Source organism: Artibeus jamaicensis, unplaced genomic scaffold, assembly GCF_021234435.1.
Source record: "Artibeus jamaicensis isolate MK-2021 breed Jamaican fruit bat unplaced genomic scaffold, CSHL_Jam_final contig_889, whole genome shotgun sequence".
NCBI lineage: Eukaryota > Metazoa > Chordata > Mammalia > Chiroptera > Phyllostomidae > Artibeus > Artibeus jamaicensis.
The window spans coordinates 1,827,483-1,853,692 of NW_026522005.1; the positions used below are offsets into that span (position 1 = coordinate 1,827,483).

At 37.5% G+C, this 26,210-nt stretch overlaps 1 protein-coding gene across 3 annotated transcripts in view; it reads right to left on the minus strand.

The window, feature by feature from the left end:
- Nucleotides 1-1,641: 1,641 nt before the first annotated feature.
- Nucleotides 1,642-26,210, minus strand: part of NFXL1 (nuclear transcription factor, X-box binding like 1) — a 47,596-nt gene continuing 23,027 nt past the window's right edge. For all 3 annotated transcript variants that reach the window (XM_053654971.1, XM_037164782.2, XM_037164786.2), the window contains exons 15-23: nt 26,092-26,183; nt 23,197-23,218; nt 22,412-22,552; nt 19,034-19,200; nt 15,571-15,640; nt 11,876-11,980; nt 3,973-4,059; nt 3,141-3,194; nt 1,642-2,743 (exon numbers count right to left, since the gene is read on the minus strand). In XM_053654971.1, coding sequence (XP_053510946.1) covers nt 2,573-2,743; nt 3,141-3,194; nt 3,973-4,059; nt 11,876-11,980; nt 15,571-15,640; nt 19,034-19,200; nt 22,412-22,552; nt 23,197-23,218; nt 26,092-26,183 — 909 coding nt within the window. In that variant the 3' untranslated portion in view covers nt 1,642-2,572. The remainder of the gene's footprint in view (nt 2,744-3,140; nt 3,195-3,972; nt 4,060-11,875; nt 11,981-15,570; nt 15,641-19,033; nt 19,201-22,411; nt 22,553-23,196; nt 23,219-26,091; nt 26,184-26,210) is intronic.

Sequence of the window (26,210 nt, forward strand, 5' to 3'; positions counted from 1 at the left end):
CAGGAACTGGCCCGCAACCCAGGCATGTGCCCCGACCAGGGAATCAAACCTCAATCCTTTGGTTCATAGGCTTGCGCTCAATCCACGGAGCCACACCAGCCAGGGCACAATTTTATCTTTTCTTAGTGGCTATCTGAAAACTTTTTCCATGCCTTCTACAATCGGTTCAGTCAGATGCAGAAAGAACAGGTATTGCTTTATTTCCCTCAGAAAATTAGTGTATTTATAGCAAATTAACTTTATTTTGACCTTAAAAAACTCCTGTTGCATTCATTCCCCCTCTGCTCATTGTCCAGTGCTTTCTGCAGCATCCTCAGGCTGCTCGCTCTGGGCAATGGGGCCCCGTGTGAACTTGAGGCGTGGACCTTTGAATCTGAGGACTACCAGCATTTCCAGCCTGAACTGCTTCCCAACCATCTCCCTCCCTGCTTTGAGGCTTGCTCCCTTAGCCTTTTCTCCACACAGCAGCCAGACATATTTTTTTTTAAAGGGTAGTAACCATTCCCCATTTACATGCTGCCCACCGCGACTAGAATAAAATCCCAGTTCCTCACCATGATCTACTTAAGTACACATGAACTGGCCCTAGATCCTCTCTCCCTCTCGTTCTCTTAAGCTCCAGCCACACCAGCCCTTCTGGTGTCCAGCAATTGTAGGGACTTTGTATCTGCAGTTTTCTCTCCTTCACAGACTTTCCCCTCAGATCTTCATGTGAAGGCCATTCAGGTCACAGCTGAAATGAACCAATCGCTGAGGGGCTTTCCCAATTTCAAGTAGCTAGTGCTCTTTCATCCCACTCTCACCACTTTCTGTACTATCTCTTATTTTTAATACCACTTATTACACATGGCATCACATTCACTTTTTTATCTCCTCCACTCCTGTAGCAGCTCCCTGAGGGTTGCGGCCATCTCTAGAGAGTACCTGTCCCAGAGGAAACACGTGTATTAGTTGAGTGAATAGTTGTGTGACTTTGGGCAAATTAAGCTCTGTGATAATGGCCAAGCAAATAAAAAAACTGCAGAGAGGTTGTCATTTATTCAATTTTCTTCTGCTGCTCACTAAATTCTTTCCCACAAATTAAAAAGAAAACCTAGCAAGATCAGAAGATCAACAGGCAGATAAAAGCTAGGCTTCAGGCTTGTTTAATAGGTCAAGATTCTGACATGAAAATAGCATTTCAAGTAGACACACCAAGTTGCTCATATTCTTTAACACTCGTTTTAGAACAGAGGAAGGTGGTGTTGAGAGTAGCAGCTCTAGTTTAGAGCTTCTGAACACCAACCCAGTAACTCTACCACTGGGAAAATTAAAAAAAAAAAAAAAAACCTAAAACTAACAGCAAAACACAAAGCCCATAAAGAAAGGAATGAGTGAGTGCCCTTTGATTTTAGACACCAGCTAATACCTGACTCATCAACAAGGCATTAAAAAAAAACAACAAGTTAAATTTAGCAAAATTTAAAAATCCTTCATTGCACTTCTGTTTAAAACATATTCCTACCACTTTTTACTATCTAGCAATTACTATGTTTTGCATCAAATTTTGGAGTTTTATACGTTGATTCTAATCCATGGCTTGAACCTACAGGCTCCTGAATATTTTAGATCATAGTAAATATGCCAGAGTACAAATTGGGTATGAAAAACTTTAATGAAAACATTAATCGTACAAAAATTAAATAACAAAACCATTTAAAATGACTCACAATTCAAACAGATTTGGCTTACTGGTATTTCTCTAATAGCTTGATTTCATAAGAACTAATTATTTGCAGATAAAATCTAGTTACAGTAAGAAAAATGAGAATAAAGTACATAAAGCTTGTAAGCCCTGTGCTCAGCACATAGTGCTCATAAATATTAGTTTCTTTTATTATTACTTTGAAAAGACAAGACAAGTTTTACAAAACATGCCAACTCCAGTTGAACGCTCCTTACACTGGAAACAGTCACTGGGAGGAATATAGCCTGGTGTATTTTGAAAACAATTATATTTTCCTCTGAGGAACATACTACACAAAAATTTATTTCAATAACTGATAAAAATTCCTCACTAATAAACCAATTTCTGGAATCTAATTGTATAACTTCGTGTTACAATTTAAGAGGTCTTTTAGAGAATCATTGTTTTAAAGTACAAATTACATGATGAAGAAAAGTACCTTTTAATAAGTACCTAAAACATTATGAAACATCTCTCTTTTCTGCACCTATGGCTCAGTTTCATCTTAATTTGGGAAAAAAATAACTTGGTTTCAAATAGTAAATAAAACAACTATGTTAATACAAGGAAGCACAATGAACAACATGTTACCCTGCTACTAACTATGCCTTATGAAACAGTTTACAAGTTCAGTCATGCTCTCAATATCACAGTGTTATACTGCCACTTCTCGTACATTCATTAAGATAAAGCTTAACATTCTATCCTTCTAACAACAAATGGAAGAGAATAGAGACATGAATGCAAATGTGTATCATGTTGTACAATATTCACTTCCTAGTATTCCAAATTTAATAACATATCTAAATCCAGTCTGAGGTATATTAACAGATAAAAAACTTCAATTCACCCCTGGGCTATGTACCACGCTATGAACACACACACCACAACCGCACATGCGCGAAGGAGATGATATTTATACTTTTGCCACAGTGTTAGCTCAACCACCACTTCATCTTTTTTCCTGTTCTTCTTCCGACGACCCCTCAGTCTGTTTTCAAAAGCCTCCAGTTCAGCCTAAAACAAAATAGTATTATTTTTATTACAACCAATACATATGTTAATTTAAAACTTTCCTCTTAGATGAACATACATCATTTTGCAAAATTTTTAAATAGTAATGACATATAGTAAGTATACTGATTTGATTTTTTTTTTTAAATCTACTACAATTGTAGTCAACAAATTCAGAGTTTGGGAAAGCAGAAAGGGAGGTGGGGAGCCACAGAAGAGTGTTTCAGACGGCACTGACTCTGACCTGGCTCTGACACTAAATACAGAAATGATTAAGTCAGGGCGCCCTAAAATACAGGCATCGGTCTTCTACTTCAACACCAATACTCTGCTGAGACTCTACAGTACACAACTGACAATGACGCGAAGAAACACAAATCTAGGAAATTTGTTCAGTTACCTGTTGTTTTCGCCTTTCCTCCTCAAGAGCAGCTTTGGCTTCTGCTTCTTTTATCTGTTTACGGACATTTACAAGTAAACCGCATTGTAATTGTCAAATTTTACACAGAACTTTAACATCTTCTCGCTGGTGCTGCACTGACCGTGACTACTCTGGGCAGCTCTACACTGGAAGTTAGTGTTACCAAGGCACTGTCCAGCGGAGTGGGTCTGAGGAGAGGTGACACGCTGTACGTCACACACACTCCTCAACTTAACAACTGTAACAGATGCTAGACCACAGTCCAAAGAGTTACAATAGTATAAGCTGAAATGCTTTTAAAACTGGATTTTTGCTCTCGAGTAACCATACTAAGAAGCTATGATCAAAATTATTAAACACCATTCTCTTTTCAGAGTTGAAACTGACCATTTACTTCAAATGTCTTAAAGGGAAATTAGTTTCAGTTTCAAACAAAATCAAGAATTTATTCATTGAGGGGGTTGAGTAAGGGAAATGGTAACACAGGTGGTAACGCAGACAGCAGAGAATCCTAAAACCTTATTTTTACATGATGTTAGCCTGATTTTCAGGAGGCTTACACTAAGGGTAAGATGAACGACCATGTCCCCGAGCACATGCACTCACTGGTCCAGAGGATGGAAAAGTCGGTATGTTCTAGACAATAAAAAGCCCCCCTGAGCATTCAGAGCAGGCCTATACAAAGTAGGCTTTAATTACAAAATCTAAAAAGATGAGATTTCAAGTCATTCGTAATAAGCACACAGAAATGCACAAAATAAGCAGGGAAAGGCCACTGGCACATCAAAGACGGTATTTAACGTGACGTCACCTCAGAGGCTTTCCGCTTCAGCTCCTTGCACGTTGCATCGCATTCTATGGAAATTTGATTTTCACGTACTTTGTTGCACTGCAGTTCCTACAAACAAAAAATTTCACATTTCATATTTAAGATTTTCCCCTGAAAGTCCTAACTGTATGTCAAAAGCAAAAATTCACTAACAGATTAAAGTTATGCAAAATACTTAACAGTCATGTCCATTAATATTCAATAATAATGCAGATACAAGCATCAAATTTCTTGGTCCAAAGAATGATTACCTTATTTTTTAATTACAAAAAAAATACCATCAAATTAAAATCATCCATTTACTGAGTGCAACCATTGAGAAAACTTCAGGGTTTGTGGGGTTTTTTTAAAATTTCTTGTTAATCTTCTAAAACATCCAGGGAATAAAATGCTGAGAGCAGTGCCACCAACTGCTTTCTGACGTACAGCAAACATTCTAAATCTGCACTACCCAATGGAGTAGCACTAACCAGAAATGGCTACTGAGCACTTAAAATGTGGCTGGTGAAATCCAGGAAATAATGGTTAATATTACTTAATGTTAATTCATTAAAATTCAAACTTAGACATATGTGGCTAGTGGCTACCAACTCAGTGCAAGTCTAGAGCCTTTTCTAAAGAGCTACAAATGTTCCTTTCAACCCTTAAACCTTTCTTAAGTTTAAATAAAAATCATCCTACAGTTTGAATCTGCACTTCACTGTCTCCTTAAAGAAATAAAGAACTAAAGTACTTTTTTCTTAGTGACTTGATAGCAATACTATGATCAATTTGTGTGCTATACTATAACAAATCAAGTGGTCCTTATTTTAAATAGTTTCAGGCTTTGACTTTATAGATCTTTTATATGACACTTACTTACTGCCTACTTCTTGCTGCCAAATGTACTTTTGCTCTAAGGGTCCCTGTTGGTATCAATTTCTCCTCTCTCACCACCACCCTCAGACTCTAGTCTTTCAGTTCACATCTACCAGAGTTAAGATCACCAATTCCTATGAACAAAGTGCATATGCTTCAGTGAAAACTTTGTACAATGGAACTTTATTGCTTAGAGGGGTTTTTCCCCTTCTTTATTTTTGGCAGATGTTGAAAATAAACACAGTCTTGTCCTCTGAGGGTAGTCCAAAAAAAGAAAAAATATCATGAGCAAATATTAAAGACAAAAATGTGTGTTTGTGGACATTAAGTCTATAAGCCTTTTTTCACCTGAAAGGTACTTACAGAGTGCCCATTACATGCCCGGTGCTGTATTAGGGACAGGGGACATAATAATGCAGACAGTATAATAATAAGTACTACAGCAAAAGTAATAATAGCAGCTACTATTAGCAGCTGTTATATTATTAAACATTAAACATACTATGTTACTAAACAGAGCAGTCATTGTGCTGAGTGCTATATATGCATCACCTCTTTTATTCCTTCCAATAAATCTATGTATTAACTTTATTTCACAGGTGAGGAAACAAGGTTACAGACATGCCCAGAACCACAAAGCTCTTGAGAAAATGCTAGACCCTAGTACAAAGAAAGCAAAGAGGAAGAAGCACCTGCCATTAATTCTTTCCTTGGGAGTCAAGGAAGGAAGACCTTCCCAAACAAGTGCTTACACTGAGTATTAGCAGGTTCTTGTGAGCAAAGTGGCAAAGGAATTTTCTGGCCAGCTCAATACCTTGTTTTTTACACAGAAGCAAGATACACATCTCCACAGACAGAAAGGGACTATAGCGTAAATGTCAGGGCACTTATGCAACACATTCACAGAGACAACTGCTAGAGGATGAGACTGGACAAGCAAGAAAGGGTAATATAAATTCTGTTGTATGCTGAGTCTATGTCCATGTTTCTTATAAAAAATGCTTATTTTTTCCCCATAGTGGATGAAGAACCACTGAAGAACTTAGATTGGGGAAGTATTATGATTAGAGGCTAGAAAATGTGCTATGAAGCAGCTGTCCAAGAACAAGCTGTTGCCAAAGTTCTAATGGGCAGCAAACCGCACTTGAAATCTGAGAGAAAACTTGAGAGACAGCCCAGGGTACCAGTGGCTTGACTAAGTACTGATTCTCATGTGAAGGTGGTCCAATTTAAACATCTAAAACTTAAGAACTCAACTCCAAATGAGGTCAAGCCTACAAATTTAAATTCAGAAGTTATTTACCCCTGAAAATAATAGTAGCAGCTGTGAAAGTAAATGAAAAGACCCTCAATAAAAGTAAAAAATTCTCAATAGATATTTGTTGAATGGATAAATAAAAGAGTAAATTTAAAGACAAGAAAAAGGAGCCTAGCTTTCGGAAATGACCACGGAAACAGCAAGACCAGAAGGAGCTACAACTACAGCTGAGAGAGGAAAAAGCCAGGGCTCAACAGGAAAGTCAAGGAAGAGGAGGACGGGAAAAAGACCCTTCGGCTCCAGGCCCACTGGCATCGGAAAACTCGACTCTTCCACCCTCAGTTTTGCCTAATGGTGTATAATTTGTTGCCACTGAGCTTTCCAATAGTTAGTTTTTGCCCTCTTACTCCTGTTACCATTATTTTATATTAAAACGAGTTTTCTCCAAGTTTGAATGTTATCATCTTATAACGCTGTGCATGTGAGGTCGTTCCAAGACAACATTTTTAAAACACAATACTGGTGGCAAAAAGTTTCGTAAAAGCAACAAAAGCTAATTCCAGACCATTTCTTTATTGTTATTATTATTATTAAATTTTTTTAATATGTTGATTGATTTTAGAGAGAGAGGAGGGGGATGGAGGGAGAGAGAGACACACACATTGATGTGAGAGAGTCACATCGACTGGATGCCTCACATATGGGTCCCAACCAGGGATTGAACCCACAACCTAGGTGTGTGTCCTGACTGGGAATCAAACCCTCCAACTTTGTGTAAAAACCGATGTTCCAACTAACTGAGCCACACTGGCCAAGGCCAGACTATTTCTTAAACCATGAAACTCATTTTATTATCCACATGTGTTCCTGTGAAAACACAAGTATAGTACCCTTTTTTTCTATCCCCAAAAAGGGGGGTGGGGCACTGAACTTGGTTCCAACATAAAAACAAAATCATCTTTTAGTATTAAACTGCAGAAAACAAAATGCCAAACAAAGCTGATTTTTCAAATAAACATTTACAGGCACCTGGGTCAGGCGGAGGAGGCAGGCTACAGCCAGCGGGACTGTGGAGACTTCTGGCTTTTTGGAGAGCTGGTGTGTATAGAAAGCTCTACTCTGCTGCAGTAGGAGTGCCCGCCCGGAGGGACTTTTTAAAAGGGGAGCTGAGGAGTGCTGGGCAGGGACCCCATGCGCGGCTGCCCTGCCAGCAAGGGGGAAGGACTGAGGGAGCCGTCTGCTGCCACCGAGTGCAGCTGGGCAGAGAGATCAGAAAGGTGCACAGCAAGGGGATTTCTTGGCCCTAGGCCAGTCCAGCTGGCAGGCGGAGGCTGTGGAGAGTGGAGAGTTCGAGACTGTGTCTGCTTTGAGGGCAGTGGGCTGGGAACTGGACAGGTAGGAGTTGAGCACATGAGATTATTTGCAGCTGGACAGAGCCCCCTTCCCCAGCAGAGATGAACCTCCAGGAAGGGAAGGACACACCCAGCCCCCACCTCCTTCAGAACAAGCAGGACAAGCTCAAAAACCTCCCGCGGGGTACATATCTGCAAGAGAAAGACAGAAAGAGAAACACCTAAAGGGCCCATTTTACACAACTCTCAGGGAGACAAACACACTGTTTCCTGAGGCTCTGTTCCACTGAGGCCAGGAAAGCAGGGAGATCAGAAATCTGTGTGCGAAACAAGGGGGAATCAGGGCCCTGCCCAGCCTCGGCCCACACCCAGAACTGCCATCAGCACCAAGCAGGAAAGAGCTGACCCTCTTGCACAGATGGGCCCCTCCCCTAAAACAGACGGCTAATTCATCAGAAACTACACACTACTGGAAATAAGCTGGAGCAGACCAAGGACGATGGTGCAGGGGCAGGAGAACACACCCACAATTTTCCCAGAGACTGAACAGTGCCTTCCAGGGGAGACCCGGGGATCCCACCCTCCCAATCACAAGAGAAGCCCACTTTAGAGGCAGCTTATGGGGATATAGGCAGTGCTGTCAGAAGATGGACAACCTGCCCCAGGACCTTCAGCTGATAAAATGCCAGAGGCAAATTCAGAAAGAGAAGACAGAAGGCAAACACCAAACTCTGCTGAGACAAATTCTGCCTCGTTCTTCTTCAGAATTTGCATTATTTTCTTCCTTTCTTTTGCATAGACTTTTAATATTTCTTCTTTTGCTTAGATTGTATTCCAACGAATTCACTATTCTTTGTTCCTTTTTATTTAAATTTTTATATTATTTTTATTTCAAATTTCACATTGTCCCCTTCCCTTGTCTTACTCCGTTTTGCCTTCTTCCAGCCCTTTATTTTCATTTTAAATTTTATTTTCCCGCATACTATGCCCTGTTCCTATTCCTTACTCTGTTTCTTCTCCCTCTATCCTCTCAAAATCATACTTCCTTCCTTTAGTAAATAAACACTCTTTTTCCCCTACTTACAGTTTTCTTATTTTCTTTCCCCCTTTGTAAATTTGGAATTTTTTTCCCTTTCTTAGCCTCTATTCTATACCTTACTCTTATTATCTCTCCTCCCCCGATCTCTCGAAATCATTTGTCTTTACTATAGACATCACACATTTTTTTCTTTTGCATAATATTCTTAGTCTCTTTACACCTAGTTGTCATTGAACTTCTTGCAGTTTTTCTGCAATTTTCTTCCCTTTAGTTCACTACTTTTTAATTTTATTTCAAACCTTTTATTATACTCTTCCATTTTCTTAACTCCATTTTGTCACTGTATCTCCCTGTTTTACTTACATTTTAAATTTCATTTTCTCCCTTTGCCTTGATTCTATCCCCTACTCTTATAATTTCTCCTTCCTCTTCTCACTCAAAATAATTTTTCTGGCAATCCACACTCAGGAATACATTAAAAAGATCATACACCATGACCAAGTGGGATTCATTACAGGGATGCAAGAGTGGTGTAATATTCACAAATCAATAAATGTAATGCACCACATAAAAAAATGAAGGACAAAAATTACATGATCATGACAATAGATGCTACAAAAGCAGTTGATAACATATAACACCCATTTGTGATTAAAAACACTCAGCAAAGTGGGAATAGAGGGAGCATACTTCAACATAATAAAAGCCATATACAAGAAACCTACAGCCAATATTATACTCAATAGGTAAAAATAGGAACAAGATAAGGGTGTCCACTTTCAACACTCTTATTCAACGTAATACTGACAGTTCTAGTCATAGTGATTAGACAAGAAAAAAATAATAAAAGGCACCCATATTGAAAAGAAGGAAGTGAAAATGTCATTATTTGCAGATAACCTGATAGTGTACACAGAAAACCCTACAGGCTCCACCAAAAATACTGGACCTAATAAGTAAATCTGGCAAATAGCAGGACACAAAGTCAATATTCAGAACCAACGGCATTTTTGTACACCAATAATGAACTATCAGAAAGAGAAACTGGGGGGGGGGGGAGAAATCCCATTTACTATAGCACCAAGACAAATAAAGTACCTCGAAATACATTTAACCAAGGAGGTAAAAGACCTGTATGTACATGGAAAACTAAAGAACACTGAAGAAAGAAACTGAGAAAGATACAAAAAAATGAAGCATATACTATGTTCATAAGTTGGAAGAATTAACACCATTAAAATGTCCAAAACAATCTATAGATTCAACACAATTCCTATTAAAATACCAATGACATTTTCACTGATCTAGAACAAATATATCAAAAATTTGTATGGAACCAAAAAAGACTCTGAATAGTCTCAGCAATCTTGAGAAAGAAGAACAAAGTAGGAAGAATAACAATACCCAATACCAAACTATACTACAAGGCCACTGTAATTTAAATAGTCTGGCCCAATAGACACATAGATCAATGGAACAGAAAGAGAATGCAGAAATAAAGCCAAGTCTCTTTGGTAAATTAATATTTGACAGAGGAGGCATTAGCACACAATGGAGTAAAGATAGCCTCTTCAATAAACAGGGTTGGAAGAACTGGACTGGTACATGCAAAAACAAAAACAAAAACAAAAACAATGAAACTAGACCACCAACTTACACCATACACCAGAATAAACTCAAAATGGATAAAAGACTTAAATATAAGTCATGACACCATGAAAGTCCTAGAGGAAAATACAGGCAGGAAAACTTCAGCAATCCCACAAAGCAATATTTTTGCTAATATATCTCCTAGGGCAAAGGAAATAAAGGGATAAATAAACAAATGGGACTACATCAAAAAAAAAAAAGCTTCTGCACATTCAAAGAAACCATCATCAAATAGAAAAGGGAACCAACCACATGAGAGAATATATTTGCCAATGATATGTTTATTGGACAAGGGTTTGATCTCCAAAATATATAAAAAACTCACATGACTCAACACCAGGAAGGCAAACAATCCAATTAAAAAATGGGCAAAGGACCTGAATAGGTCCTTTAAGGAATGTCCTTAGAGAAGGACTTCTCTAAGGAAGACATACAGATGGCCTGTAGACACATGAAAAGATGTTCAACATCACTAGCCATCAAAGAGATGCAAATTAAAACCACAATGAGACATCACCTCATACCAGTTACAATGGCTATCATCAATAAATCAACAAATAACAACTGCTGGCAAGGATGTAGAGAAAAGAGAACCTTAGTACGCTGTTGGTGGGAATGACTGCTGTAGCCACTGTGGAAAATAGTATGGAATTCCCTCAAAAAACTAAAAACAAAACTGCCTTTTGACTCACATGATTCTGTTGCTGGGAATATACCCTAAAAATCCCAAAACACCAATTCAAAAGAACTTATACACTCCTATGTTCATAGCAGCACAATTTACAATAGCCAAGTGCAGGAAACAGCCTAAGTTCCCATCAGTAAATGAGCTGATCAAAAAACTGTGGTTCACTTACACAATGGAATACAATACTACAGAGCAGAAAGAAAGAAGGAACTCCTACCTTTTATGACAACATGGATGGAACTGAAGAATATTATGCTAAGTGAAGTAAGCCAGTTGGTGAAAGACAAACACTATATGATCTCACTTATAAGAAGAATCTAATGAACGAAATAAACTAACAAACAAAATAGAACCACAGGCATGGAAAACAAGGAACAGAATGAAAGTGACCAGAGAGAAGAGGAGAGGATAATGGTCGAAAAAAGGGGAAGGGACTAAACAAAGAACACGTATGAATGAACCACACACATGGACAACAGTGTGGGAATCGACTGTGGGAGCGAGGGATGGGATGGGCAAAGGAGGTCAAAGGGGGAAAAACTGGGACAACTGCAACAGAACAAAAATTAAAAATGACTAAATAACTTTTTTAAAAAGGAAAGAATAAGAAAATCTAACCTTTCAAAAATATTAAAAGCCAAAAAAAAAATTCTCCTTACAGACTGGTTAAAAAAAAAAGCATTTACAGAAATAGATGGGATAAGTTTCTAACAGGACCTGCCCTGGCTACCTGGCTGCAGTGGCTCAGCGGATTGAGTGCTGGCCTGTGAACCAAAAGGTTGCTGGTTTGATTCCCAGTCAGGGCATAAGCCTGGGTTGCAGGCCAGGCCCCAGTTGCAGGAGTGCAAGGGACACTGTTCAATGTTTCTCTCCCTCTCTTTTTCTCTCCCTTCTTCTCTCTCTAAAAAATTAATAAAATCTTAAAAAAAAAAGAGAAGACCTTAAGGTTAAAAAGCTAAAAAATAAAGCCAAAGAACTACTAAACACAGACAAAAAGAAGTGTGTACAGAAAAGTATTTTTAATAACTTAAAATATTTACCTTTTTAATTCTTTTACAAGGACATCTAAGTTTTACCTTCTGGTTGCAATTAAAAGGACATTCACCAGGATGGCACAGCTCTTTGCATCTATGACCACAAGGAAGCTAAAATGAAACCAAAGTAAAGCAGTTATATATTTATATTTTAGTCACACTCTACCTCCCCTTCTCCCAACAACTACTTTGAGAGAGAGTCCATCACAATAGGATCAATCAATCCTCGATAATCGGCTAATTTTTCAACTTTTTGTTTAATTAACCCTAACTACAATCAAATCACATGACCCTGTGAACTGTGCCAGGATGTGTTATTGCAAAAGCCAGGCTACCATCTGAAAGAGCTGGAAAACAGTCACGAAGAACACTGATTAGAGCGCATAATATATAATGACTATTCCTTCATTGTAGATTTCATAGTAAAAGGTTTTTCTAAAACATTCAAACCTGATATCCACTTAAAGATGAGACACCTACCCTTTCCACTCAAAGTAAGATGGTTTTCTTCTACCTAATCCAGCCCCTAACATCATTCTGCTAGCACTTTGGGAAGTCATATCAAAGGGCTTACTGATAACCAACACTGTCTAGTTCAAAAATGTTCCATTTTAATGCCGATGATTTTAAAAAGCTCTCTCCAAAGATAATTAAAGGCCTGTAAAACAATACTGTTTGTGGATGAATACACTTGACATCACCACCATTGCTGGTACTTACCACATACTAAGATCTTTACATGTTATTAACTTATTTAATGCTCAGACAACCTGCTGCAGTGGGTGTTATTGTTACTTCCATTTTACAGATGAACAATTTGGGTTACAGAGTGTTATAGACCACTCCTCCTGGTCCTAGGAATTGTATCTCGACCCCTTGTGGCTAAGGGCGAGTGACAACCTTTGGAATGCGAGCCGCAGGAGACAAAGCTTGTCTCTGGCAGCAAATGCTGCCTCAGTTTCCTCTCCCTACTCTCAAAACTTGGTCGGAAGTCAATAATGGGTAAGACTAATTGGGGGGGGGCACCCCCATGTCCTCTGGCAGAAGCACTTCCTGGCTCTAATCCCTTAAAGCCTGAATACCTGATGGGGAGGGGTGCAGGTCCTTGCCTTGCTAGAGCGTGTCCAGGGGAAAAATCTGGCACCAGGAAGACTTCCTGATAAACCTGTGAAATCCGCTCTGCTAAGAGTGCTTTCATTCATATGTTAAGAGTTCGAGCAGGAAACCCTAAAACTCTGTTCCTGACAGACTCTGACTCAGACTAAGCCCCCAGGTTTCTTTAAAATGTTATCTACTATTTGATCCTTGCTGCCCTGTATTATTCCTGTGTATTACAACCCAATAAAAGCCCCTGGAGGAGGGAGCTCAATGCCTTTTTCCCCTAAGAAACTGGCCACTGCTCACAGCCTTTTGCCTCTGGGAAAATGGCCACCCCTCCTCCCCAAGCAGGTCACATCATGTCTCAGTCATGTTTACTCTCATCCGGAGCAGCTAGGGGGACTTGCAAGGAAAGTCGCCCCCAAAACAGAGAGGTTAAATAATTTGCCCAAGTGAAAAATAGAAAAGCTTGTGTGTTAATAATAAAACCAAATTAAGAAAACAATATTTAAATTACTTAAAGATGTATGAGTATATGTGGGACACAAAGCAGGAGTTCTTAATGGTACCTTTAAGCATTCTTTCAGTTAAATTCAAACCTAATGCAACAATCCAGAAGACAGACTGCATATCAGAGAAGCAGTAGAGCTGAAAGGATATGCCTATGCTATTTCATTCATATTCAATAAACATTTACCAGGTGCCTAATATGTACAACCAGGGACTAGACACAAAGGTAAATGTGACATAGTCCCTGCCCACTAGAAATCTACAGTCTGGGGAGGGGAGAATGAAGTAAACAGGAATTTATCAATACATCAGAATTTATCAGAATCCCACACCTTAACTGAGCACAAAATATCTACTGCAGATTTAAGTAACAGAGTTCTTGGCTGATGGCAAGTAAGACCTGATTCTGTAGCCTGCTAGTTCTGAAAGTGTGGTCCCAGACCAACAGTATGGCCATTACAGAAGAGTTTATTAGAAATGCAAATACTCCAGGAACAGAAAATGAGAAACTCTGGGGCAGGGCCCATAGATCTGTTTTAACAAGCCCCTAGAGTGATTCTGATACAGGCCAGAGTTTGAGAACCACTGCTGTAGCCTTACCAGTGTCAACAGGCCATACACTAGAAGGAGTTCTACTAGACACATTGAAATTCACTTGTCTACTCCCAGGTTTTTCTAAACTATGTCATAGCCATTTGTATTGTTCCTAGCCTAAGGCTATAGTTTTCAACAAAGCCCAAGGAGACTCTAGAATAGCAGAGGGGCTCTAGAATGGCCTAGAATCTAAAACCATGAGCACAGAAACAAATTTTTAAATCAACAGTCCCTACTCATCTAGAACCAGCAAATGTATTACAAATCACTATAGCTAAGGCAATGCTAGACTGCAAATCAACAATTGCTAATTAAATTATCATATTTCTAACTAATATCATACCAAGTTACTACATCAGATTAAAAATAAATCATTCTCAACTAACTTATTACCTGGAATCTGAATTTGGATAGAAGAAAAATTTTTTACAAGAAAAACTCAGGATTTGAAGAATTCAGAAAATTCAATTTGCAATATCCTATGCTTCTAGTTTTACTTACATTAACAAAGACAGATTAAAATAATAATTTATTGTTTCAAATATTCTCTTTTTAAATCTTATGTAAATTTTGAAATTTTCAGGTTTTAGTTCTTACACAAATATCCATAAAAATGTCCAAAGTTTTAGTTAAAAGAAAATACTGTTAGCAAAATGGCATGCCATGCATTGATTTGTTCTATTCAGTCAGAGACTGACTGCCACATTTATGACTTTTTTCATCTCTTCCCAACCAAGAATTAAAAGTCAAAAGGATCCCCTTATAAACGTCCACCCAAATCAAATAATTGTCACTGCCCAACCTCCAACCTTAAAAAAGGAGCATCCTCACTTTTAGATTGGCCAAATACAGATGGATAACTTTGGTTTCTCAAGTTATTGCCAGGATAAATCCATAGTAAAATTTTCCCTTTTTACTCTGAACAATATTTTCGTACCACTTTTCATCATTTTAGTTTGAATAAAATGTACATACAAACATCCAAGTCTTTAAAAACAAACCTTTATATACAAATGCTTTATACAAATCAATTCAAAATAATAATGAGCTTTAAAGTTCTTACACACACACACACACACACACACATACACACACACACACCTGTCTTTTTTAATAACCTAGTATAAATTTGCTCTCTAATTGCCTACAATCCACACAGTTCTTGCTCTATTTACATTTTAAGTCTGAATCACACTATGGGAAGTAAACATTAAGTGAATACCTTATTGCATAAATTATATAAGCTATCTTTAAAACTACTTAAAAAATAATCTTCAAAGGTCATTCCTAGTCCTAATATCCCCAAGTTTCATAAAGAGATGTGCATCTACCCTAATCATATGCATTACATTTTTACAGACATCACATTATTATTTCTGGACACCTATTTTTATTGGGTCCAGAAAAGACCTGAAATAGGATGTCCAAACAAGCAAAGAGAAAATGCAAAAGAAACAATGCCCCAAAAATACAACTTAAAAGGTTCTATTAAAGCTTACCTCTTTAGGACACTGATTCTTGCAACAACTGAGGAGGTTCTTTTCATTTACATCAGCTGTGGTTATTTTTCTAAAATTAGGGAAGATTTGGTGACATTCAAACCAAGACCATTGCATAGCATATTTTCCAAAAACAATTCACAATTCCAAGCATGCTGTAAGACGAATTTATTTTTTCTGGAGAATTATTTTGTGTTTCTATAACAATTATCTTCCCAACTACTTTACTGTTCTGATAAACCTTCCAGCCTCTCATCAACTACGAACAAATCAAAAGTCAAAAGGACAATCACTACTAGAAAGGATGTGTGAAACACACATGCAATATCGTCTATACCTGGGCTCTCTTTGACAGTTCCTGTACTGTGTTTCCCTGTAGGTCAATCATGATTCATCATTATAATTATTCCTTTTTAAATTTTACTTATTTCTTTTTTCTGGTTTCCATTTATTTATTTTTAGAGGGGAAGGGAAAGAGCAAGAGGAAGAGAAACATCAATGTACAAGAAACAATTTTCTCTCCCTCATTACTTTCTTCTCCTTTTCTTTATTCCTTCTTTTCCTGCTTTTTCTATTTCCCTTTGCAGGACATAATTGCCAAAATATACCATAAAGTGAGCCTCACTAATGCCAAAACTATTATTTTAGTGCTTGTATAAAATTAGCTATAAATGTACTCTAACACAGGCAATCTTCTTGGCAAAATTTCACTTAATATCACAAAGTTTTTACGCTAACTTTACTAAATGTGTACATTTTCATTCTTACAAGTATGGTGCCCACTTCTGAACTTAATGAGTTAAAATCATTTTGTTCCTATTACTCTATAATTAGGAAAAATTACCTACTTTTCACATTCTGTATCTTTTATATTTAATTTCTATAGAAGAAATATACATGAAGCAGGAAAGAACTAAAGGGGAAAAATGAATTATGAAATTTGCTGAATTAATGCAAATAAAATTATCAGAATACTGAAACTAAAGCATTCTGTATAAAAACATATTTTAAACATGTGTTCAAGAAAGGGAAAAAGGAACTCTGGAGAGCCGAGATAATGGAGGCCACCTCAATCCAAATGTATCCACACATCCCTCCAAGAAACCGTTCACCTCATCAATAACAAAATCACTCAAATCCCATGATCCTGTCATAATTAGAAGACAGAAATGTCTACAAACATCAAATTATCTGTAAGTAGACAAGTAAATATCAATTCTTAGCACAGCTACTTCTCAAGCTCCCGTAGGAATCTTTTCAAGAAGCCAGTGAAGTTCTGGAAAAACTGAACAGAAAATTGGGAAAGCTAACTTACACCAGAAAAAGAAAGTCAACCCTTGTTGGGAACCACCCTGCCTGGTTTCAGAAGCTCTAATCCCCCGTGGCTAAGGCTGAGTAAAAAGACCTTGGGACCATAAGCCACTAAGGAGACAAAACTTATTCTTCTGGTGGGGTGCAGCTTCTGCCCTCTTTACTTCACCCTGCTTGGCCCCTGGAGGATGGCTGGATAGTCAACGATGGGTAAGATTCCTCAAGGGAGGAACAACCTACGACGGGCACAGTCACAAAGGGACCATCAGAGAAGGACTTAGGGGACTACAGAAAAGGGGTGATAGACCCTCATTCCTTGGCTTTGTTATAGCCAAATCCTCATTCTGTCTATAAGAAGTCTCCTAATCTCTTGGCTGCCTTACTTCCCCCATCTGACTTAAGCCTAAAACAATGCTGGAGGCAGTGCAGCCCTGTGCTGGAACAGGCAGTTCCCAGGGCGATCAGGCCAAAGAAAGAATGTAAAATACCCTGTGAAACCTGCTTTGCTAAGAATGAACTCAATTTAAATGATAAGGGTCCTAGCATAAAATGAGTTTGTTTCCCAAACTTTTATGGCCTTTTGGCGTCACTCTGTCTATCTGACCCTGACTCAGAATAAGCCCTCATCATTCTTTGAATGTTTTCTACTCCCTGATCATTACTGCCAGACGATGACTGATGAGCTTTACATATATGCCCTGCATTCTCATACAAAGTAAACCCAATAAAAGCCCACTGAGAAAAAGGCTCAAGGCCCTTCTCCTCTGAGAGACTGGTGGCCTTTCCTCCCCAAGCAGATTATGTCCTGGTAGACTCATTCTCATCCACGGCGGTGGGTGGCCGGGGGAGCTCTGGGGGTAGAGGCCTCCCACAAACCCTAAGTGTAAAAACACTAAAAAAAGTCTTGGTAGTTCTGAGCACTAACTACAAAGAGGAGAATTTTAAAAGTGCACAACCAACTTTGGAAAGACATCATTCTGGGGAAAGAAAGGTAAAAAGGGAAAGACACCCTTTCTACTTGGGTGGCTCAGTTGGTTGGAGCACTGCCCCACACACCAATCCCTGATCAGGGCACATGCCTAGGCTGTAGATCGATTCCCCATCCAGGTACAAACTGGAGGCATGGGATTGATATTTCTCTCTCACAAATCAATAAATACATTCTCGGGTAAGGATTAAAAAAAAGGGAAAAGCACTCGTTGAAGACTACATGATGAAGAGAAAAAGAAGAGGAAGAAATGTAAAACCCAGCAGAATCAAAGAAAACAATCCCTTTTATCAGTATCATCCATTAATAAAGCAAAACTATGCCCCTAACTCTGCTTATAAAACTTCTAAAGCTAAAAATTGTAATATTTTATTTTTAATTGTAAAAACAATGTTGACTAAACTAATTTAACAAAGCATGAATCTAGAGAGTTTAAGTGACAAAAAACAAATTTAAAATATTCACATGTATTTTTCCAAAAAGTATTTATGCTAAAAAAAAAATCAGAAATAAAGTTACATTCTCAAATTTACCTTGAGTTAAATCTTATAAAAAGCCCATTTTATGGAGTTGGAAGAAATGGAACTGAATGAGTTTGATCGTGATTAACTAAAGTTAGATCATGATTACATAGAAAAAAATGGAAAATTTTTCTCCTCCACATAATCTACAAGCAACATCTGCATTTTTTAAAGTAAATAAGTCATTATCCAGTATGATAATTCCATGACAGCAACATTTGTAACAAACAAAACTCTAGCTTTTAAATCTATCATTTAAAAATTATACTTAAGTAATTACATGCAAATCAATATTTGAGCCAATGAAATTCTAGTCTGTCACTGTTATTTGAACAATTGTTATAGGAGTGCTTCTCCTATGTCTTTTTAAAAGCAGTGACACAGTTTTTTTCCTAACAAAATCTTCTATGGAATCCCCAAATAGGAAAACTCAGAACTGCCCTGGTTGAAAAAGGGTCAAGTATCTACAAGGTGAAGTAGTTTACATTCCTCCGAGGTCTCTAGGGAAAATCTCGGCCTCCCAAGTCTAAGGATGACCACTGAAAATATTCCTTACAGCATTCTACCTATAAAGGGTTCTGAATTCAGAAAAGATATGAAAAATAATTTTAGTAAAACAAGAATATCTCTTCAGTGTACTTACCTACACTCCACAAACAGGGTTGTGATCCTGCAGTGACATTTTATTCTAAGCATCTGAACACAAGGAGGACACTCTCCAGGGTGACATGGCAGCACACATGGGTGGGGGCAGCCCACTGGCCGTGACCTAGAGCACCCGTCCTCACACTGGAGGCATTCCGGGCCAGCCTGACACAGCACAAGGAAACAAATCACCTAAGTACAAGAGTCTAACAGTTCTATACGGTAGTTAGGAAGTTTATATACTCTATTAAAAGAAAGTACTTCTGCAGCTCTCAGAAATATAGTTCATAAAATGTATTAACAGTATTTAGAATCACTCACTATTAAAATACTCAAAATGGAGACCAGCAAGATTATCAATATGATCACTATTCACAAAGATTTTTGTCTACAAACCTCATTAAATCAAACTGTCTCACCTTTAAAATGGGTATGATTTCATTAAATATCTCTACTAAAAAAGTATTCTTTATGTCCTAAAGAATAGTCAGTGGCAGAAAAAAAAATCAAAGTAAAAGATTTTCAATTCATGTAGACCCAAACAGGTATGATCATCATCCAACTAAAGGAATCCATACATTGTTAATACATAAATAAAAACCGCCAAAGCATTAAATGTCTGGGGATAATCATATTTTGCCGAAGAGAAACACATATAGAGATAAAAAGGAGTCTACAGCCATACCACCCTGAACGCGCCCGATCTCGTCTGATCTCGAAAGCTAAGCAGGGTCGGGCCTGGTTAGTACTTGGATGGGAGATAAAAAGGAGAATGAGCACCAGCTTAAATTACTTTCAATGCACTTCAATAATGTAAAACTGAACTGCATTTAGTATAAATAAATATATCTAAACTGTAAAACTATAACCTAACAAGTCACCTCTCTGCTTTGGTAATTTAATAAGTGTATGTATCTAATAAGAAAAGATTTTTATTATAGAATATTGCTTATTTTCACATCATACATGAGATAAAATAAGAGCTATAGATATGGATACTAGGTCTTAAAAGTTAAACATTTTTCATTATCAACTTTTAAAATTAGCTCTTCCAATTCATCCAACTTTCTGGAAATCCCAGGAAGAAAGCAATCCTAATTGTAAGTAACAGGATGATGAGAAAAAAAGCCAAATAAACATTTGGGGCACTATCACAAATTAGAAAACTAACCTTGATAAGTGAAACTTTCTTATTTCATTGGCATATATTTGATGTATAAATTCAAGATGTTCCAAATGTTAATTTGATACATTTATATATTATAATATGATTTTATTACAGCAACAATTAGCACCTCTATCACATTACAGAATTATCCTTTCTTTTGAGTAGTTGGAATAATTAACTTATAGTCTTTTAGCAAGTTTAATGATTATAATAAAATTCTTTTAAAAAACCAATGAAACATGACACATCACACACATTGCCTTTAGCAGTGTTCTCAAACATCTCTGCACATTATCAATCACTTGAGAATCTTGTTAAAATGCTAAGGTACAGCCTGAGATTTCTGCATTTCTAACAAGATTCCAGCTGATGCCAATGCTACTAGTCTGCAGACAACACTACAAGTGGCAAGGGTCTAATAATATACAGAATGACACAAAGAGGTATGTATATATGATTATGTATTTATATATATTTTATATGTGCTTTTGGTGACAGATTTCCCCCAAAGAAATAAGGCTTTCCTCATTACTCCCTTTCTTCTTTGAGTCACTCAAAGATATTTGATCCCACATCTGCCTGGGAAACACTCACTATTTCAATTGCTATCAGTTTTATACCTTTCCTTTGTCAACCACAGTTCTAGTCACTATAACCAATGAATTAGACAACAGGAACATTTGTTGCTAATGGTGACAATCGGAGCCATTGCATTTAATAGACCTGACTGGACTGAGTTCTGTGGGTAAGGTCAGGCAAGAAGACCAGAACACAGTTGATAAGCAAAAGAACTTTAAGGACACTCACTTTAAGGAACATTCACTAAATACCTGATACCTGCTATGTTGTAGGCTTTGTTCTACAACTGATGGCAGAAACTGCATTAAAAATTCCAGAGGCATTTGGGTCAAGAGATACATACTAGGAGCCTTTCTTCAGGGGATCTCAACTGAAGTGTATGGTAAGAAATGTTTTAGTTTCTTTATTATTTTGGTTTTAATATATAAATTAAAATGACCAAAAAGCTATCCCCGAATAATGTAATTTCCACTCACTGGCACTGCAGGGGCCTTCCCTGAGTGAGGGAGATGACTGGACCTGCAGCTAAGTGAGAAGAATGGCTTGTAACTTAAAACCCAAGTGTTGCCACATCCACTGCCCCATAAGCAATGGTGAAACAGTCAGTGACAACTGCCCGATCACTGTCAGTCATATCAACTCTGAAAATGAATTTTTTCTGACTCATCGCGGATACCCTAAAAACCTCGAGGAGGAATGCGGTATAGCGGCTACACCTTATAGTTCAAATGGACTTGAATCATTACACTTATTTAACTTTATAATTCCAATATCTTTTTCATTTTATCATGAAAAATTTTTATTGAGGAACATGACATGGATTAATGAGGCAATTATAACATATTTTTGTGTATGTCTACACATGAGCAAGAATGATACTATGGATACTCATGTTGTCATACCTTCCAATCACCAAATCGAAGCCCACAAAAGCTAACAATACAACTGAAATTTTCAGTAACACAATTCATATTAATAATTTAAACATTTGTAAATTTAATGTTACTTAATAAATATGAAGCTTAAAAATTTTTGGCTTATTCCTCATTAAGCATACTTGCTATTATAATGATTCCCTATAAAATGGGAGTCTATGAAAAAACAAGTTACTTTATTTTTTTTAATGTACTTTTTTTTAAAGGATTTTATTTATTTATCTTAAGAGGGGTAAGAAAGGAGAGAGGGAGAGAAATATCAAAGTATGGTTGCCTCTCGTGCATCCCCTGCTGGGAACTGGCCTGCAACCCAGGCATGTGCCCTGACGGGGAATCAAATCACGACCCTTTGGTTCGTATGCCTACACTCAATCCACTGAGCTACACCAGCCAGGGCAACAAGTTACTTTAAAAATAAAATTTTATTTAAAATTTGATTAGCTACATTTGTTTTTCCTAATAAAATGGCAATTTTTAGAGATTTTTGAATTGCCAATTTCTGATATGCTAATAAAATGCTTTTACTGAATTTCACACACATACTCACACATGTGATACATTTACTTCCAACAAAAGTTTGGGGAGTTATTAAAACTGCAAGCATCATCTCTCACACATGTCAGGTTTGGAAAACAGCTGAAAGCGAATTCAGAGACATCTGTAAGCACGGACACTTTCAACCTCAGAACCTCACCTTGGTTTTGTCAGGGCAGGCAGCAGCTTCCGTTACCTGGTGGCATTCTTTCATACACGTATGATTCTGACAATCCAAGGTGCGTCCACAAACTCTCTTACAAGAATAGGGTCCTACAGCATGGCACGGCAACGGACTCACCTTAAAAAAAGAAAAAAAAGAAAGACAATCTGCACAACATATATACACTCACAACTTTTAGACCCATGTTTCCAAAACAACTGTTACCATTCGATAACAGGTTTCATAAAGGTCTAACACATTTTCACTAGAAATCACCAAAACCAAAGTAACCTATCGAAAAATCAAAAAAATTCATGGCAAGACGCAAAACATTCTTTTCCTAAAAGGGAAATTCAATACAATTTTGTAGTAAACGCATATTTATAAACTAATTTTCAAATAAAAGCACTGTGTTTTTTTAAAATTAGTACACAGACCCAGCTGGTGGGGGTCAGTCAGCTGGGTGTCATCCCACAAACAGAAGGGTCGTGGGTGGACTCCCAGTCAGGGCACGTGCCTGGGCTGTGGGTTCAGTCCCCCCAGGGCACACACGGAAGCCAACGGATTGATGCTTCCCTCTCACATCAGTGTTTCATGCCCTTTCTCTTCCCTCCCCCTCTCTCTAAAATAAAATAGAATATTAAATAAAATAAAATTAGTAGATAAACTATTGTCTTTAAAACACTGAAATGATGGTACTTCGACTTCATTATTTCTAACAATCCTAATATAGAAAGGGTGTAGTTTACAAGCTTTACTTAAAACTTTTGCCAATAACTCACTTCATGCTTCCCAAGACACTCCCTGCAAGAGAAAAATAAAATGAAATTAAAACACCAGAAATTCTTCAAATAGAATACCTAAAGCAAAGATGCTAAATCCGCTATTTGTTTTATTAAGAATAAAAAAGCACATATGAAAATATGTGATTACAGAAATGCTACAGGATACAAAGTTAATATATAAAAGATAACTGGCGATGAAAAACTATTAACTGGCAATGAAAAACTAGATTTTGAAAACATGAAAAATACCACTGTTTATATTAACACAAAAAAGTGAAGTACTTAGGTATTCATCTAATAGAACATACTTAAGATCCATATGAGGAAAATTACAGAACACTCATGAAAGAAATCAAAGATCTAAACAAATGGAGATATATTCCATGTTTACTGACAGGAAAGTACAATATTGATAAGATGTCGCTTCTTCTCAACTCACTGTAGATTCAACACAGTTCCACTCAAAATCCCAGCATGCTATTTTATGGACATCAACAAACCGATTCTAAGATCTATATGAAAAGACAAAAAACCCAGAACAGATAACCCAGTACTGAAGAAGAATAGGATTGACACTAACCAACTTCAAGAAATTCAACACTGTAACACAGGAAAAAATCTAGGTGACCTTGAGTTTGGTGATGACTTTATAGACACAATACAAAAAGCATGATCCATGGAAGAAAATGGTAAAGTTGGTCTTCATCAAACCAAAAACATCTTCTCTGTGAAGAACACTTAAAAAAGTATTAAATGAAAAGACAAGCCATAGAATGGGAGAAAATATTTGTAAAACACATATCTGATAAAGGATTTATATCCAAAGTATAAAAAGAACTCAAAACTCAACAAGAAGAGAGCAAACACCCAATTAAAAAATGAACAAGATTTAAACAAAAAGCAGACACTTCACAAAAGACAACATACAGGTGGCGAATAAAGCATACAAAAAGATGTTCAATATATGTCATTAGAGGAATGCCAATTAAAACGAGATACTACTGAATATCTTTCAGAATGGCTGAAACCCAAACACTGACCACACCAGATACTAGCAAAGATGGAGAGCAACAGGAAATTTCATTCATTGGTGGTGAGAATGCAAAATGGTACAGACACTTTGTCAGACAGTTTGGCAGTTTCTTACAGAGCTAAATATAGGCCTACCATATAATTCAGCAATTGCACTCCTAAATATATTCCCAAATGAGTAGAAAACTTATGTCCATTCAAAAACCTGCATATGAATGTTTATATCAGCTTCATTCACAATTCCCAAAACTCAGAAGCAGCCAAAATGCCCTTCAAAAAGCGAAGAGATAGACTATGGTACATCCATAAAATGGAATATTATTCAGTGATCAAAAGAAATGAGATATGAAGCCATGAAAAGATCTGAAGGAACCTTAAATTCATATTTCTAAGGGAAAGAAGCCAGTCTGAAAGGACTGTACACTGTATGATTCCAACTATATGAGATTCTGAAAAAGGCAAAACTTCAGGACAATAAAAAGAACAGTGGTTTCCCAGGGGTTCCAGGAGGAGGAAGGCAAGGGATGAACATGGCACAGGACATTTTCAGGGCAGCAAAACTATTTGGCATGACGTACAAAATAATCTTCCTGTAAAACAAATCAAGGAAGTCAAAGGTAAATGACTATTTACCTATTATGATGTGTCAATTTTAGTGCCTATGAATCAAAATATCAACATCTTTTTCTGTTTCCCCAACACAAAAATTTAGGCCATTGATAATCATGAATAACTCGAAACTAGTAAGGGAAACTAGAGACAACTTGGTCCCCCACGGACACACAAGTCCTCTGTAAAAGAACAGTCTCTAATAAATACTAACTGAATATGTACATAAAGAACCTTTGTGTTAACTATACCTCCCTCTCCACTAAATCGACAGACTAAAATCACCCTACTTGTCAATATAGCTCCCAATAACACTTTACCTCCCAACCTGACTGACTGCCCGACCAACACATAAAAATATACATGCTATTTAAACTGAAAGGAACATTGTGAAAGGACGAAGCAGCAGTGAGAGCTTTTTAAAGTAAAGACGGATACACAAGACATACTGAATTCAGTTTGGAACTTCGATGTAGACGACAGCCTCTTTTGTCATTTTATGCTGCATCCTAGTGCTGTGCTTCCTGTGCCCCTATGTTCCATACCTTCAGCTGGAAGTGTGAACAATTCCAGGATCCCTCTTACCCCAGGTATGACTCAGTCCAGGTGATCTGCTGACCAATCCCCAAAACTACTTCCTTTCATTTTCAACGTTTCCCTTAAATACCCTTCTTCAAGTTTGTCTTATGCAAAACCTGGCTTTCCTTTGTCTTCCCAGAGCCTAGAGACTAGCGTGAGAAATCAGTCGGGAAAACTAAGGTGATGATCACTTAGATATATTACTATAATTTAAGCACAAGTTGCTATGGAAGCTAAGAAGAAAATCAAACTGTAGCTGGAGGAAAAGATTAAAAAAATGTCCACGAAGTTCTAAAGCAGCATGCAAAATGTATGTGGAAAAGAATGAAGCTGAAGACAAGAGAAATAGGTATTAGGCTAGGCCTAAAATAACGAATAAAGAAAATTAGCAAAGGGGACTGAAGATACCCTTTGAACTATGTCAGAGATATTTATAAAAGTTAATCTGCTCTGGCTGGTGTAGCTCAGTGGATTGAGCGTGGGCCTGCGAAACAAAGGGCTGCCAGTTCGATTCCCAGTCAGGGCACATGCCTGGGTTGTGGGCCTCATTCCCAGCGGGGGGGCCACATGAGAGGCAACCACATAATGATGTTTCTCTCCCTCTCTTCCCCCTCTCTAAAAATAAATAAATAAACAAAATCTTTTTTAAAAAGTAAAAATTCTACTTCTTACATGGGAATAGGAACTTGACATGGAGGACAGGGTAAAGCGGTCTGAATAAATACCGGCTCCGAAGGCTGTTCCCAAGGGCCCGAGGGCTGGTGCTACAAGTAAAACATAATGACTGCAAG